Source organism: Ursus arctos, unplaced genomic scaffold (assembly GCF_023065955.2).
Source record: "Ursus arctos isolate Adak ecotype North America unplaced genomic scaffold, UrsArc2.0 scaffold_4, whole genome shotgun sequence".
Classification (NCBI taxonomy): Eukaryota; Metazoa; Chordata; class Mammalia; order Carnivora; family Ursidae; genus Ursus; species Ursus arctos.
In genome coordinates this window covers 49,649,590-49,667,419 of record NW_026623056.1, presented here as the reverse complement: position 1 = coordinate 49,667,419, position 17,830 = coordinate 49,649,590, and the positions used below count along the sequence as shown (strand labels likewise).

General features: G+C 37.4%; 1 protein-coding gene across 8 annotated transcripts in view; it reads left to right on the top strand.

The window, feature by feature from the left end:
• CMSS1 (cms1 ribosomal small subunit homolog) overlaps positions 1-16,726 on the top strand; it is a 382,651-nt gene extending 365,925 nt beyond the window's left edge. For all 8 annotated transcript variants that reach the window (XM_026492009.4, XM_057306736.1, XM_057306731.1 and 5 more), the window contains 6 exons: positions 3,371-3,430; positions 4,860-4,962; positions 8,224-8,284; positions 8,739-8,826; positions 14,649-14,737; positions 16,420-16,726. In XM_026492009.4, the coding sequence (XP_026347794.2) occupies positions 3,371-3,430; positions 4,860-4,962; positions 8,224-8,284; positions 8,739-8,826; positions 14,649-14,737; positions 16,420-16,503 (485 nt within the window). In that variant the 3' untranslated portion in view covers positions 16,504-16,726. The remainder of the gene's footprint in view (positions 1-3,370; positions 3,431-4,859; positions 4,963-8,223; positions 8,285-8,738; positions 8,827-14,648; positions 14,738-16,419) is intronic.
• Positions 16,727-17,830: the final 1,104 nt, after the last annotated feature.

Below are 17,830 nucleotides of genomic sequence, written 5' to 3'. Positions count from 1 at the left end.
AAGTTAAATTAAAATAAACATAAAGCTCACAATTAAAAGCATAGATATGAAACATTAGTTTACTCACCCTTTATAGGCAAGAACTTTAGGGTTTTTTTTTTTTTTAAGATTTATCTAGTTATTTGAGAAAGAGTGCGCATGGGCTCTCTTGGGGGTGGGGAGTGGGAGGAGGGGGAAGAGGGAAAGAATCTCCAGCAGGCTCTATGCTGAGCTGGGAGCCCAGTGGCCAGTCAGGGGCTTGATGCGAGGCTCAGTCTCATAACCCATGAGATCATGACCTGAGCTAAAACCAAGAATCAGACACTCAACCAGCTGAGCCACCCAGGCACCCCAACTTTAGCTTTAATAAGCATCTTAGTTTTGTTGTCCTTATCACAGATTTCTAGCTACAGTTTTGTTTTTATGGTAGTGTTTTGGGTCCCAGGCCAGACTTTTTCAAGCAAACCATCTAAAGATAGGAATAAAATTCCACATTTTTAGCAAAGCTGACACCTCGCCCCAAGTGATTCTTAAACCTTCTATTGTTTAAGATCTGCTGCCTTTGAATATTTATAATCAAGTTTAAAAGATATTGCAAATTCTTAAAACAACTGATTTTAATTAATTTGAAAATTCTGGTACATCCTGTAACTCTTTGGGGCAGAGATTAAAGAGATGTTGTTACAAAATCAAACCACACAAGGTTTGGGTCCCACTCTTTCAGACGAGCTATTTATAGATTACCAGGGATGTCTAATTACTGCTGTTGGAAAAAGTCAAGGGTAGCTTGATTTCCCTTTTCCGTTACAACTGTATACTTTCTAGAGGCTTAAGGAGCTGAAAAACATCCCGTTCCCTGCATTTTTATATTTCCTTTGTGATGTGCTTTAAAAAAAAAAAAGGACGTTGAGTTTGGAAACAGGAGTGCGTGCCCCTGTCTGTTTCTTTTCCAAAAGGAATACCCTTTAGGGAACTTAAGGAGTGCATTTCCACATGAGTAAGATACGGAGTTTTAGACACAAAGCCCACACGGCTCCAACGGCAGTTAGAAACCACTTCTCTCCGGGCATAGTTCCTTTGAGAAGAGCTATGTCCTGACTGCTGTATTGCAGGAACAAAGTGTTATAACAAAACTGCTGAAAGTTGAACTGAAGTTTGACTCAGTGGTTGCTTTATCCTTCTAGTTCCTTGTTAGGGTACACCTTCAACTCAGGAAGGATTTGTGAAATAGTGGGATCGCTGCTACTCTGTATACTTATGGAATATCATAAATCTCTGTATACTTATGGAATATCATATCATTAATTTTCTAACATTATAGAGATACCGAGGTCCGAAGAAACCTTTAAGAGTCATTTGAGTTCCATAGTGAGTTTACATTATATTATTGCTCTGTTACAGTTCAGTTATATAGTTAAACAAGAATGTATGGTCATGGCTTAGTTTAGGAAGGAAGGAAAATGTTAAAAATATTTTTATAGACAAAAAGAACAGGTTTTCATTTTCAGTTGAGAAATTAGGCCATGCTGAGACACAGTGAATAAGGCATCGCGAGAACGTTTAGGAGAAAAGACCCTGGTTTGCTACATATGAAACCAAGAACAGAGAGGAAATCCACAGTAGGTGAGAGGAGGGACACACTGTGGGTTATTTGTAACAGGCAGAGGCAGGGGCGTAAATATAAGGTGAATATAGATAATGAAGTACTGTTCTATTAGTTTGCTGAGTGTCTAACTTGGTTTTGATTTGAGGTTATTTGTGTCTGTAGGGCAGGAACATGTCTTTTCAATTACTGTTGTTCACTGTACATTGTTAATGTCATACACATGGGTATTTAATTAGTTTTGAGGCAGGAATTTCTTGGAGTTAACTCAGCGGTGCTCCTGAGAGCTGCAGTGTGGTTTAGATTGGTGCTAAATGCCTATAGGCTAGCAGCAACTGAATCACCTAAGAACTTAAAACGCAAATTCCCAGGCCCACCCTCCAAGGAATTCTGACTTACTAAGAAAAGGAGTCCGTCCTAGGAATCTCTATCTTTTGTAAAGACTCCAGGTGAGTCTGATCATATCCAGGCTTGGGAAATTACAGTTTAAAAGGCCATCAAAGGCTCTACAGCTGTATAGGAAGCAACATCTTTGAAGTTAGTTAATTCACATAATGTGAGTTATATATGACTCAGCATATATTAATATCATTTAATTTAGTAATAGTGTACTCCCTAGCACTCTTCTGTGTTTATAGAAAAACTTTTTCTTGTAGAAAGAATTAGAATAATAAACATGATGTTGCTTTTTTACACAGCTCAAGTACAGAGTTAATAATACTTCATAATTGCTAGACTTGGTTGAGCCAGGCCCCTATATGTTATTTTAGTGTTACATTGTCTTTTACTCTGGTGTTGTGTTGTGTTATTTTGATGCATTATCCCCACTCCTCTTCAATCCACACTCTCTTTACTTTCCCCATAGCATACACTCTAATGTATTAATACATGCTTTTAAATATGTGTATGTGCTCATAAAATGTCATGTTATTGTATGTGTGTACATTTAACAACTTATCTAAATGATGTGCTGAACTTCTCATTCTGTCTCTTTCCTCACTGAGCACTTTTTTGAGATATGCCTGTATGGCTTTATGCACATCAAGTTCATTGCTTCTAAATGCTGTATAGTATGCCACTGATTTAATCTACCACGTAGTGGTCAGCCATTTTCTCAGATATGGACACCTAGGTTGCTTCCTGCTCCCCCCTATCACAAATAATGATAGGATGAATATACTTGTGTATATCTCTTTATAGACCACGTAAGAATTTCTTTCCATTATTTACTCAGGAGTATAATCATGGGGTCATAGAGTGTACACAATTTAATTTTACTACTTTCCAGAATAGCTATTACCAGTTTACACCTCCACCTACATTTCACAAGAGGTTTGTCACCCTACATTCTTGACAATACACGGTATTACACATCTTTCTAACAACTGTCATTCTAATGTGTGTGTGAAATTACCTCATCATCGTAATATGCAATTCTATGATGACTAGTGAGTTTGAGCCTCTCTACATAGATTCGTTAGCTATTTCCCCTTTACCTTTGTATATTGCCTATCCCATGGGTTTGAAAAAATAAACATGCTTCATTAGTCCTTTGAATGATACAACAAGCTTCTGTTTCACTGCTCTCAGAAATTACGGACGGTTAAAAGCTAACTTGCTCTTATTGCTGCTGTTGTTTTAAATACTGGACAACACTTTAAAATATATAATGAGCCCCTATTCACTAATGTTTTACAACCTTATTTAAGAAGACGCCATTCACAATGAATCTATTTTGATCGTGTGTGTTTGTAAAACCCTCTACAAAGCATGTTTGTCATATTCTAGACTCCTGTTTCCTCAAGGCCAATGATTTGACGCATAGTCTTTCATCATACCTAAAAGAAAGTAAGTAAACTATGATTTTCTTTTAAGTTATTCACCAAGTTGTTCTTAATCCATTGAAACATAAGATCCATTTCGTTAAAATAAAAACTTTTAAAACTACATTTAAAAGCAAAACTTTCCACCTCAAATGGATTTGAAATGTAGGTTTTTCTTAAGGTACATCTTGATATTAATTTCTGTTTATTTAAGTTTATTCTTATTTTGCTCTGGTTTTGAGAATTTGAATTTTGGTCTCATTTGTGGTTTATAATACATTAGAAGTAATAGGGGCGCCTGGGTAGCGCAGTCGTTAAAGCGTCTGCCTTCGGCTCAGGGCGTGATCCCGGCGTTATGGGATCGAGCCCCACATCAGGCTCCTCCGCTGTGAGCCTGCTTCTTCCTCTCCCACTCCCCCTGCTGTGTTCCCTCTCTCGCTGGCTGTCTCTCTGTCACATAAATAAATAAAAAAAAAAATCTTTATAATACATTAGAAGTATTGGTATAGGAATCCAGAGAATAATTAGTGTTCTAGTTCCAAGTCTCTTACTAATTTGCTGTTTGACCTGGGACAAGTCACTGAGTATTCTTCTGGGATTTGATTTTATTACCTGAAAGATAAGGAAGTTGGACATGTGAACTTTATTCTAGCTGTAAAATTCTGAAATTCTGTTCGTATCCTCAAAACTCAGAACATGGCTATTGCACAATCTAATTCCGTCTTTTCAATATTTATTGTGTGTAGCCAGTAATAAGCCAGATTATTCATATTAAGTAGTCATCTATTTGTGGCTAACAATGAAATAGTTTAGATATAGAGATTTAACATTCTTCTTTCAAACTCAAATCAGTTCTGATAGCATTCAACTTGAGTTCATAAACCTTCCTCCACCAAAAATTCAGCAAGTATAAAAGTAGGTTATAGTAGAATCAACCTCACTGGTTTATGAGAACTAAACAGTGTCTGTGTTTAATATATGCTTGCTATTATTTTAATTAATTTTAATGTCATTTGCATTTTTTTATGTTGAGTATTTCTTTAAAATTTAACATTATTGAATTTTCCTATTTAGTCTTTGCCATGAAGCATCAAACATAAATTATCAAAAATGTATTAGTCCAAACTTTTTTATTTTTATATTTTTATTATTTATTATTATTATTAATTTATATTATTTTTTATTATTCCAAACTTTTTTTTTTGGTCCTAAAACTAGTCACATTTAGCTACTTGGCATATTCTGTGTTTTGTGTTACAAGTTAATGATATTTCATTTTAATCTAATATCTTGAATAACCAGAGAATAGAATTGGGACAATACCCATTATATTTTACTTTAATTAAACACTAACAAGAGTAATTGGAGAATACTCAACTCTAGGGGCCTAAATAAACAAGGGCCCTATTTTTGCTATATTTAGAGTAATATTTTTCTTATGGTATTTTTTTCAGTCTGCCCTAAGTGGGTAAAACTTCGGAAAAACCATAATGAGAAGAAATCAGTCCTGATGCTGATCATCTGCAGCTCTGCTGTCCGAGCTTTGGAGCTCATTAGGTTGGACACTTCACCTATTCATTTCATAAATGTTTTCTGAGTAAATGATATGTGTCAAGTTGGTATGTTCTATATGCTGGAGATATAACAATGAACAAAACAGACAGATCCCTTCTTTCATGGAACTTATTTCTAGTGAGGGAGACAGGCAATGAACAAATAAATATACATTATAATGTCAGGTAGTGTTAAATTATATAAGAAAAAATAAAGCATGGCCAAAGGATAGAGGGGATTGGAGGGCTACTTTTAAAAGCGTTGTCACAGTGGCATTTGAGCCAGACATAAACAAAGAGAAGGAGAATGCCAAGCAGGTACCTAGAAGAAGAGCATTCCAGAGTGGACAGTAAGCATAAAAGTCCCTGAGATGCAATGCTATTGGAAGATTTTGAGCAGAGGAGTCACATGATCTGAATAATCATTCTAAAGGATCACTTTGGCTTCTGTGTGGAGAACACACGTTATAGAGGGCAAGAGTAAAAGCAAGGAAATAATATAAGCAATAACCAGTTGGAAACATTAATGGAAGAAAAGATCTCATTTAAAATAATAACAAGAAAAAAAATAGAACACCAAGTAATAAACCTACCAAAATCTATATAAAGAAAATATTACATAAGCAACTCAGATCTTTTTTTGAAGAGGCGGTGGAAGCAGGGAAGGGCAGAGGGAGAAGAAGAGAGAGAATCTTAAGCAGGCTCCATGCCCAGTGCAGAGCCTGATGTGGGGCTCCATCTCACAACCCTGAGATCATGACCTGAGCCAAAATCCATAGTCAGATGCTTAACCTACTGAGCCGCCTGGTGCCCCACAACTCAGAAGATCTTGAACAAAAGGGCATACAATATTGCTGAATAGGAAGAATCATTGTAGGGACACCTGGGTGGCTCAGTCGGTTAAGCATCTGCTTTTGGCTCAGGTCATGATCCCAGGGTTCTGGGATTGAGTCCTGTATCAGCTCCCCCCTCAGCTTCTGCTCCTCTCTCTCCCTCTGCCACTGTCCCTGCTTGTACTTGCTTGTTCTCTGTGTGTCAAATAAATAAATAAAATCTTCAAAAAAAAAAAAAAAGAGTCAATGTTGTAAAGATGTCTGTTTTACCTAGAATAATCTATAAATTTCACAGACTCCCAATGAAAGTCCAATAGAATTGGTTTTCTAACTCGATAAGCTAAAGTTCAAAGATCAGCTATAGTTCTAAGTTCGTAAGAGAAAATACAGAAGAAAAAAATAACCTGGGGAAATCCTAAAAAGGAATATTAGTGAGAGGAACTATACCTGTAGTATCTACCAGATTACCAATAGATATATGTTACCAGGTCTCACTAATTAAAACAGTATCGAACTGGCATGTGCATGACAGATCAGACTAGTGGAACAGGATTGGAAGTTCAGAAATAGGCCCATATGCATATGAAAACATAGCATATGGCAAAGGTGACAAAACAGTTGGGAAAGATGGATTATTTAATAAAGGGTGTTGGAATAACTGGGTAGCCATCTGGAAAAGTAAAGTTGGATCCCTATCTCACTTCTCATACCAAGGTAAATTCCAAATGGACTAAAAATTTAAATATAAAAATTATGTTTTGAAGATAATTTGTCAGTGTTTAGCAAGTGCTTTCACATACCTCTTCATTTACTGTAGTTTTTGTAGAAAAAACAAAAAGTCTACCCCTGGATCAGTGGTAACATTGAGCTTTCGGAGAAGAGCCATCAGAGTAAATTGGAATTTACTGGAACTAGCCCTCTTCCAGGGCGGGCTCTGCAGCAGGCTTTGACAGGAGACAAAACAAAGGAAAATCCAAGTCCTTTGAGAAGGACTTGGGAAAATAAATTGAGAAATAAACTTGAGAAAATAAATTAAGGTGCAAAAGTAGACTCTCGGTAGTTATTTAGCATCTATTTTTCTAAATGAACTAATCTGATTACAAATTTAGGAAAGTAGTTTTTAAGTTCTTCAAACTCTCCTTTCCCCATGAGGCACATACATTAAATTGTGTCACACCGGCTCTTAGTAAAACGAAAGTGTTTCTTCCAACTGTTTCTGGGCCAGCGGTACTTGTGGTTCTGAAATCATAGTAGTTCAGATTGACTTTTCAGTGTTTTAGAAACTACCACCACAGAACTCTTTTCAGATTCAAACATTAATGGCAAAGAGGTTGGCCTGGAGATGGCCTCTTAAAAACAAGCTGCCACATTGATTTGAGCTTTGACTGTACATAATACCTTTCCGAAGGGCATAAAAGCACTGTGTTGTCATACTTCATTTACCAATTCTGTGTTCTTCTGTGTCTTTGGTAATTTTATGATCCACTACAAGGTTAGGTGATTTGCAAAAAAGGATTTCTGAGCTAGCACAACAAGCCCTGTTCATAAAGACTAATGGTGAATAATTCTAACTTTTGTAAGAATATCTGTTCTTTTGAGGACCATGAATTAATGTTAAATATGTTCCCTAAACTGTCTTCCTGGTTAACCTTACAGTGGAAAGCTTATGTATGAGTAAAAGTCAAGTACAACAGAACCTACATAGTATAATTTACTATCTTGCAAATTCATATATTCCTACCATCAATAATATTTCAAGCAGATTCCCATGTTCTATTCCCAAACATCAATTAAAGGATTGATTGTTCTTTTATACCTATTGATACCAGGAGCATTTCTACATATAAAATTTTGCAGAAAAGCTCACTCTGCAAAGTAAAAAGAAAGTGGGAGATTGCTCTGATTGAAGGACATAAGCCTTTTTTCTCCCTGTCAGCTCATTCCCAGCAACCCACCATGGCAGTCACATACAAACTTTTGTAGATGCCTTTGGGCTCCACAGAGCACAGGCTGACATCACTGCTCCAAGGTTGTATTTCTTGCAACCAAATTTTGTATGAGAACTATACTGCAGAGTTTAACAGTAAATTCTCTGCCAGGGACCTGAAATACAGAAATTCTGTATTACAAATGAAGGGCAGATCCATATGTTTCAGTTATCAACGAAACCTAAGTAAAGTTAACCTTGTATATGAAAAGTAGAAGCCAACCCAGATATGTGCCTGAATAAAAGGCTTCCTCACTTTCCTTCCAGAGATGGGCTGACCTGAAAATCTCAGAAGTTGCTTATAGTTATGTGCTCATAGTTACACACATAAATGCATATATTCTCTTTAAAGCAAGACATGATACTTAAGTAGTCAAGGTGGCCTGCAATGAATAAGTTTTCTTAGGCATTAATCTTTTTTTATTAATCTTTTTTTTTTCATTAGGTCAATGACAGCATTCAGAGGAGACAGCAAAGTTATGAAATTATTTGCAAAACACATAAAGGTAAGCAAGGGCCTATGGTTCTTGATGGGTGTTGTAAGTTATACTTAAGGACCACTTCTAGCTTTTTCTTATCTCCTTAGCAGCTGTTTTCTTTGGTGCCTCCTTATATAACATATTTAACAACTGTTCTGGTGTTCTTTACGTTCCATGCCTTTGCATGCCCACCTGCCCTTGCATGCCCACCTGCCCCAACAACAGTCGCTACTCCTCTATGCTCCAAAATTCTTGCACAGAAGCTGAGGTTTGACCCCTGGGTTCTTTGAAGATTTACCAATTTTACAGAGTGATGCTTTTCTATCTTGATGTTAATTAACCTTCTTTGCACTGGAAGTTGAGCCTAAACAAGAGTAGCCCCATTTGCTTTTTTACTTCTTTAACTTTTAGATAAAGTGCCTATGATTGCAATTTCTAATGACTCTTCTTTTCTTTCATCCTTCTGTCTTGGAATAAATAGGTCCAGGAGCAGGTAAAGTTGCTGGAGAAGCGTGTTGTGCACCTGGGTGTAGGAACACCAGGGAGAATTAAAGAACTCATTAAACAAGGTATGAAGAGAGGCACTGATATCCCTACTGAGAGCTGGGACTTTCCCTTACCCCCATGTGAGTTTAGGAAACCACATTTGTGATGTAGTGAAACCAAATTTCTGTGTTAATCCGGGAGTTGGAAATAGTCTTTTGCTGATAAAGCTAGCCAACAGTATAGTACAATAGAGAATAGTAAGGATTGTGGCAAACTGCGGTTATGTGCCCACCTAAACACATTTAAATTACAGTTGCTTTAAGCTGGTTAGTGGATCCACAATTCATTTCACTAATTTGCAACCTCTAGAATTTGTAGAGCTGGATGAGTTGAGTATTTCCCTCTTAATTAATTGAATCTTGGTTCCCTAAGACTGCCATTTCAGTTGAGGGCTTTTACATAAAACTTGGTGAAACAAGAATGCAGTTTCTATGGATGAAATATAGGTATTCTAGAATATTTCTCCCAAATGCATTTCTCTTTTAGTACTTTACCCAGAAAGTATTCCAGACAGCATCCACCAATGGGTTTTTATAATTTGTTGGCTCTCTCAAAGTAAGTAGCTCAAAACCTGTTAATCTGCTGATGATCTTATTACCTGTTTTACCTGCCAGACCAATTAAACATTTCTTTTCAATACTCATTTCCAAATCACTTATTTAATATACTAATAGAACTTTGTTTTATAACTGGAGCTACTCCTAGATTTTTTTATATACCTAAAAGAAATGGGTTCATCAATGTAATGACTCAGTGTAGAGATGGGCATTTGCCAAGAAGCAAACAAAAGCTTAAAATACTAATGTTTCTTTCCAAATAAAAGCCATGCAGGACTAAATGAACCCACTATATGCAAAAGGCTGTGCAATTACAAAGAAGTAACAAACTTAGCAGCCCCAGACAAGGAAAGGAATCATATTTTTTGAGTTCATACTTGCAGTGTCAACCCTAAACACTCTTAGGTATCTCATTAAATATTTATGGCACCCATGAAGGCTAGCATTTTTATTTCTTATATGCTCTCCCCCAGTCTCTCAGTCTAGGCCTTCCTAGTCCAGAGCTTTTCCCCCTCAAGGAGTTCCTGATCCTTGAAGAAATAAATATACATAGAAGGAGATTGACAACGTGAGCAATGCCAAGGGCTAAATAGCACTTCCAAGTCCTATAGGAATTGAAATACATTGTTATGGAGGCTAAATCTGTATGGAAGGCTTTAGAAAGAAAAGGGTCTTTAACTGATCTTTAAAGTATGAGAAGGATTAAAATAGGATCTTGAAGTATGGAGATGTGAGAAAAGCAATCAGAAATGGGAGAACTGCTGAATCAGACGAGGGCAGGCAGATACACATGATTGAGATACAGTGTTGAGGTTACAATCCTCTATTATGGATTCAGTCCAGAGTCAAATCCCAGGTCCAGCAACTGACCAGTTCAGTGACCTTGGCAAGTTACTTAACCTCCCTAAATCTGTTTCTGTATTCAAATGACAGGGATAGTGGTCATATCTTCCTCAAAGGATCGGTATGATAATAAAATGCCAATAAAGAGTTTGGCACAATGAGTTTCACACCCTAAAAAATCAAATGCTAGTTTTTATTTTTATTAAAGAGACCACCTTTCTTGGTTGGAAACTTCATGGGCTTTTGTAGCTGGTGATTCAACTGGAAAGAAAGTCAGAGTGTGGAAGGAGAATCTTGAACACTAAGCTGAAGACTTTGGATTTTTGCCTTATGAACATGGGAGGGCATTGAAGTGAAGGAACAGATGAGAGGTGCTCACAGAAAATCTATGAGACAGAGTTGGGAGAGATTGGCTGGGCAGCAAGAGAGCCCAGGGGTGAACCCTGCCTCTCCCACAGCTCTTAGCCAGAGATTCACCTCACCCCTCCCTTGAATCCAGATGGTTCTTTGTGTGTCACCAGGCACCCCATGCAATAGGGTCACTCTTCTCCATATTTAAAAGAGAGAAAGGGAGAGAGAGAAAACAAAGCTCTACAGATTGTTGAAATTTAATTTCCATAGAGTTGTGAGGTCTCAGTGTGAAAGCTTATTTTATTTCAGAAGTGGAAAAATCATTTAAGGAGCTGTTGATTTTTTGTAATACATGAAAATAACATACTTCTGATTCTGATTTGATGAATGTTCATTAACCACACAGGTGTTAGGCAATATACAAAGCATTTAAAGAGAACAATTTCAGGGGCGCCTGGGTGGCTCAGTCGGTTGAGCCTCTGCCTTTAGCTCAGGTCATGATCCCAGGGTCCTGGGATCGAGCCCCACATCCGGCTCCCTGCTCAGCAGGGAGTCTGCTTCTCCCTCTCCCTCTGCCCCTCCCCCCACCTCGCTCATACTCTGTCTCTGTCTCTCTCTCTCAAATAAATAAATAAAATCTTAAAAACAGAAAGGGGGGGGAGAACAATTCCAGCACTCTAGAAACCAGAAATCTAACAAAGCAAAACAAATGGCACATACTCATTTTATGTAGCTGTTTATGACTTAAGATGTTTATATATATGATGTATTAAGGAAAGTTTCCAGACTTCCAAAGATATCCCATGACATTGGGATCTGTACAATTATAGACAGAAGTATATTGTTTTAATTTAATAATGAAGGAGATTTTCTAACCGTAAGAGAAGAAAAGAAAAGAAGTCACTTTAGAGATAATCACCTGTCAGTTAATATTAAATATATTTCCTTTAGTCTTTTTTCCTATGCATTTATATATTTATTTTTATAAGTGGAGATCAAACTGTATATCAAAATTTTATAACTTGTCTTTTCCACTTAATATATCTTTTTTAACTCTGTTTTTTAAAGATTTTATTTATTTAACATAGAGAGAGCAAGAGAGCACAGGCAGGGGGAGCCGCAGAGGAAGACGGAGAAGCAGGCTCCCTGATGAGCAGGGAGCCCGGCGTGGGGCTCCATCCCAGTACCCTGGGATCATGACCTGAGCTGAAGGCAGATGCTTAACCGACTGAACCACCCAGGGGCCCCTCTGCTTAAGACAACTTATGAGAACTTTCTTTATCATGAAATAGCTTTAATTTTTCATTTTTAATGGAAAATTTTCAATTTTAATATTCTACTGTTTTTTTAGAGTTTTATTGAGACATAATTGACATATAACATTGTATTAATCTAGTGTGTACAATATAATGACTTTATACATATATAGTGAAATGATTACCACAATAAGTTTGGTTAACATCGATCACCTCAAATAGCTATAAATTTTTTTCTTGAGATGAGAACTCTTAAGATCTACTCTCTTAGCACCTTTCAGATGTACAATGCAATATTAACTACAGTCACTGTACAGCACAGTACGACCCCAGAACATATTTACCTTACAACTGGAAGTTTTTACCTTTTGACCACCTTCACCCATTTTCCCCAACTCCCCCACCTTTGAGAACCACCAATGTGTTCTCTGTATCTATAAGTTAGGGTTTTTAGGATCCACATATAAGTGAGATCATACAGTATTTGTCCTTTTCTGTCTGACTTATTTCATTTAGCATAATGCCCCCAAGACTCATCCCTGTTATCACAAATGACAAGACTTCCTTCCTTTTATGGCTGAGTAATATTCCTCTGTGTGTGTGTGTGTGTGTGTGTGTGTGTGTGTGTGACATTTTCTTTCTTCATTCATTTATTGATGGACACTGAGGGTTGTTTCCATGTCTTGGCTATTATAAATAATGCTGTGGTACCATAGGGGTGCAGATATCTTTTTGAAACACTGAGTTTATTTCCTTTGGGTATATGCCTAGAAGTGGAATTGCTGGAGCATATGGTGATTCTGTTTTCAATTCTTGAGAGTTCTTCCATTCTGTTTTCCATAGTGGCTGCACCAATTTGCATTCCCACCAACACTACATAACAGGTCCCTTTTCTCCACATCCTCTTCAGCACTTACTAATTTCTTGTGGGGTTTTTTGGTAATAGCCATTCTAATAGGTGTGAGGTCATATTTCATTCTGGTTTTAAATTGCATTTCCCTGATGATTAGTGATACTGAGCACCTTTTCATGCACCTGTTGGCCATTTGGATGTCTTCATTGGAAAAATATCTATTCATTTCCTCTATTTTTAAATCAGATTGGTGTTTTTTGCCACTTATCTGCAGAAGTTTTGTATATATTTTGGATATTTATCCCCAGTTATTTTTTTTTTTTTAGCAATTCAATTATGGTAGGATACCTGGATTATTTCTAATTTTTTGCTATTATAAATAATACTGCAATGATCATCTTTGCAAGTAACTATATTTCTTTCTTTTTTTTAAGATTTTGTTTTTAAGTAATCTCTACACCTAATGTGGGGTTCGAACTTACAACACCAAGATCAAGAGTCACATACTCTACCGACTGAGCTAGTCTGGTGCCCCATTAACTATATTTAAGTTTCTGGTGTATTTATTGGGATTGTCATAGAAAGAAAATCATTTTATCAAATAGTAAGCATTTTAAAGCTCCTATTATATAATTCTCAAGCGCCTTCCTGAGAAGCTGTACCTGTTTGCTCTCCCACCAATAGTAAGTTATTTTTAAGGGAAGATTACCAACCCATTGTCCTTCTCAATTTATCATTTTTAATTTTGCAGAGAGAATTTTATTTCTTTTAAGATTTTATTTATTTATTTGAGAGAGAGAGAGATTGAGAGCAAGAATGAGGGTGGGGTGAGGGGCAGAGGGAGAAGCAGACTCCCCACTGAGCAGGGAGCCTGATGTGGGGGGGCTTGATCCCAGATTCAGCCCCCACTGAGAACCCCACAGAGAGAATTTTAAATAAGAGGCATTATAGGAGCACCTGGTTACTCAGTTGGTTAAGTGTCTGACTCTTGATTTCAGCTCAGGTCATGATCTCAGGGTTGTGGGATTGAGCCTTGCGTCAGGGCACACTCAGTACAGAGTCTGCTTGAATTGAGATTCTCTCTCTCTGCCTATGCCCTTCCCCACCACTCGGGCGCGCACGCACACTCACTCTCTCTTTAAATAAGTAAATAAATAAAATCTTTAAATAAGAGGCATTATAATTATAAGAAGAATGAAAGTCTTTTGGGCAGAAGGGGAAATATTGAAATAATCACAGAGAAAAGTTGAGGGGAAGTGCTGCAGAGTAAAGGAAGGCTTCAGTTATATTTCCACATGTAACATGAAACAGCTTGGGGCAATGGAAAGAACATGGGGAGTGGGAAAAACTGTGTCCAACTCTGAGACCTCTGAGGAACAGACAATCCCTGAAGTCCCCTCCAGCCCCACATTCCATAATTGTCTCTAAGATACATAGGAAGACAGTGGAAATGGAGTCCTTAAGTGGTTTACTAGTCTTCTCAAATGATAACAGACTTTGAATAGAGCCTGTTCATATTTACTTCCTTTTCTGTCTAAAATTAAGCCCCAAACCCCAGCCTCATCCTTCTGTCCATTCACCTCCTTATAGTCATTCACACTCCATTGGCCTCACCTCCTCTGAGGGGCCACTACCCAGACTGCGGGATCCATCTTATCAAATTCCTCTCAGGAATGAGACTTCGCCCTCTGGGGTTTCATGAAATGGAGGTTTGAGATTGTTTCTTTGCCAGCACTTGAGCAATTGACAAGCTTAGCAGCTTCTCTGCTTCCCTAGAATCGGTGATAAGATTGTAAGGAAAGCAGTCTCAGAGTGCTGCATTTATTTTCCATCAGGCAAGGGCTGGCTGCATTCAGTGTGTAAAGATTAGCTGCTGGAGGAGAGTATGGCAAATGAAGCAAAAAGCAACCAGGAGACTAAAAAGTCATTTGAATAAGCTTATGTCATGAGGTCTTTGCTGTAGCAACTCTCTGTGTTTCTTTCAGGTGGCCTTAATTTGAACCCCTTAAAGTTTCTGGTTTTTGACTGGAACTGGAGAGATCAGAAGTTGAGGAGAATGATGGACATTCCCGAGGTACCGTGTAACCAGCAATTGCCTTTAATCTTTTTTCTTCAACTTGAACTTGAGTTCAAACACAGTAATAAAGTCTTTGACAAGGGGAGCCAGCACATTCTGGCCATTGAAATGATTTCTATCTTTTAACTCTGAAGTTACTGCAATTATAGAGTCCATCTCACCCCCTTAGAGCTAACTATATCCTTTCCATGTGTTTTATAGGAATCAGCTTTGTTTCTCCATTACATGACCAATGGCCTCTGCCCCACTGGGGACCACATCTATACTGTACCTTTGAGAAACAGGAGGATCTGGAGGACTTGGCACATTTTTGTGTGCCTTGCTTTAGAGACAATAGTCATCTTTGTCTTTCATCCTTACAAATGCATGAGGAAGTAGGGGCACAAACTTGCCGCATGGCCTGCATCTCCCATACCCAAAAAGTCGTTTAATATAGAAGGCTATTTTGTTTTTGTTTTTGTGGGGAAATTATTTTGATGTCTCGGTGGATTAAAACTGATTGAATGCCTTTGTGGCCACAGCAGCAGCTCATTCTATATTTATGAAAGTAATCCATTATCATCAAAATGTGAAAAATTGATTTGCCACCTACTGTGTATCATGGGGCTAATTTTTCAATCTAGCCCAATGTTTAGAAGTATCTGTTGGAGAGAAAAAGGTTTATCCAATAATAAAAATGGCTGCCAGTCACCAGCCTAATTAATTATGGCAGTAACTATCAAAGATATTTGGAATTAATCCTCCAAACATGATGAATAAATTAATTTACCACATAAAACTATATCCCCAGAATGACCAACCTGATTAATGATTGTTCCGTGAGTTAAATCAGACATCAGTGCAGGTTAAAAGACAATTTTTTCAGTTTCTCACACACACACACACACACACACACACACACACACCTGTGTCCTGAACTGATTGGTTTTTAAAAACCAGACTATGGACTATGAGAAACAAACTGAGGGCTTCAGAGGGGAGGGGGTGGGGGAATGGGATAGGCTGGTGATGGGTAGTAAGGAGGGCACGTATTGCATGGTGCACTGGGTGTTATACGCAACTAATGAATCATCGAACTTTACATCAAAAACCAGGGATATACTGTATGGTGACTAACATAATATAATAAAAAATATTATTATAAAAAATAAATAAAAAATAAATAAAAAATAAAAACCAGTTCAACAAATTTGATGTTAGGCACATAAGTCCATATTTGATTATTTCAGTTATAATGTGAAATCTGAGTAATCCACTGTAAGTTTTCTAATTATAATAATGAGAAATTGTGTCAAAGAAAAAACCTTCTCATCCAGTTGTTTGTATTATGTTGATGTCATCATTATCAGCTGTCCTATATTGAAATACATGTGCAATCTAGCCATACTTTGGGTATTTTCAAACACCTTTGTATAAGATTTTTTTACGAGATTTTATTTTGAATGGTTACAAAAGGGCCCTTTAATGAAACAGATGTTTTTATTTAGTACCTCTTCCTTTACTTAAGTAAATATTTCAATTCTGAATAAAACACAAGTTAGGATTTTTGCTCTCCCTGATTCTGGTCATAACAGCTACACAAATACCAGGAAGTCCAGATGGTTGAATTTACTTACCAAGACCATCTTTTCTTGATCTTAACCTTTTCTTTTTTTTTCTTTTCCTTTTCTTTCATTTAGATTAGAAAGGAGGTTTTTGAACTTCTGGAAATGGGAGTCCTCAGTCTGTGCAAGTCTGAATCTTTGAAGCTGGGCCTTTTCTAAGTCTGGGTCCTAATGAAAATTCCGGTTTTTATGGTGGGATTTGCATCTCATTTAATAGCTCTGGAATATTGCAAGGACTCAGTAAATATCAGCTATTGTTTAATTATGTTAATTGCATCACCAGATGAATCACTAGAAATTTTTGGTGGAGATTCTTTGACAAAAATGAAGCTGTCTTTTGCCAACTTCTCTGTATAATAAAGTATCAACAGCTTGTGTATGATTTTTGCTGAGCAGACTGAATTTTTCTTTCACCAACTGGCCTCTGATATTACTTTACAGAAGGGAAAGAGCATCTGGACAACCTTAGCCAAGCCACCTCCCTCTCTGAGCCTCGGTTTCGGCAGCTGCAAAATGGGAATGGTATCTCCTAGGATTGTTGAGGCTTCCATGTGACGATATCGTGGAACAGACTTCTAAACTGAAGCCTGGTCCCAGTGTGAAGGGTGTAGTGGTAGTGATAGAAAGAGTTGCAGGTGTATATGGCACTTTGCAAATATATGAAAGATAACAATATAACTACAACTATCTTAATTATTCTGTACCTTTTTATCTTAAAATAATCTCGCATTTACAGAAAATGTCTGGAAATGCCTAGGGAAGCTGTTTATACAGCGTTAGAGAGAAATGAAAGCAAGGACTTAAAAAATTACTCTCTGAAATTTCTCATGATACCACCATATAACAGCTGCTGGCAAATTGTCATATCCATATCAATCTAGAACTGTGGGTCTTCAACCAGGGCCAATTTTGCCCCACAGGGGCCATTTGCTGTGTCTCGAGACATATTTGGTTGTCACAAGTGGAAGGATACTACTTGCATCCAGTGGGGAGTTGTGACTGGCAGTTATTCAGTAGGTAGCATTCTTTAGCCAAGGATACCGCTCAACATTCTGCCATCCTACAGGACAGACCCCACAATAAAAAAGTATCTGGCCCAAAATACTAATCAGTAGTACTGAGGTTAAGGAAAACCAGTTCTAGAAGCTTGAAAAGCAGACTATATGAAGTATATCTATATGTTTGAAGTAGGTTTATTTAGAAGACAAATATGTAATTATAAAAGTATCTGTAAAGTGAGATCTGGCCATCTCAGGAATGTATTCACCTAATACCTGTGATGGTTAATTTTATGTCAACTTGACTGGGCCAGGGGTTGCCCAGATAGTTGAGCAATTATTATTCTGCGTGGTTTTTTGTGAGGATGTTTTTGGATGAGGTTAACATTTACATGGGTGGGCTCGAGTAAAGCAGATTGCCCTCCCTAATGTGGGTGGGCCTCATCCTGTCTGTTGAAAGCCTAAATAGAACAAAAGGTTGACACTGC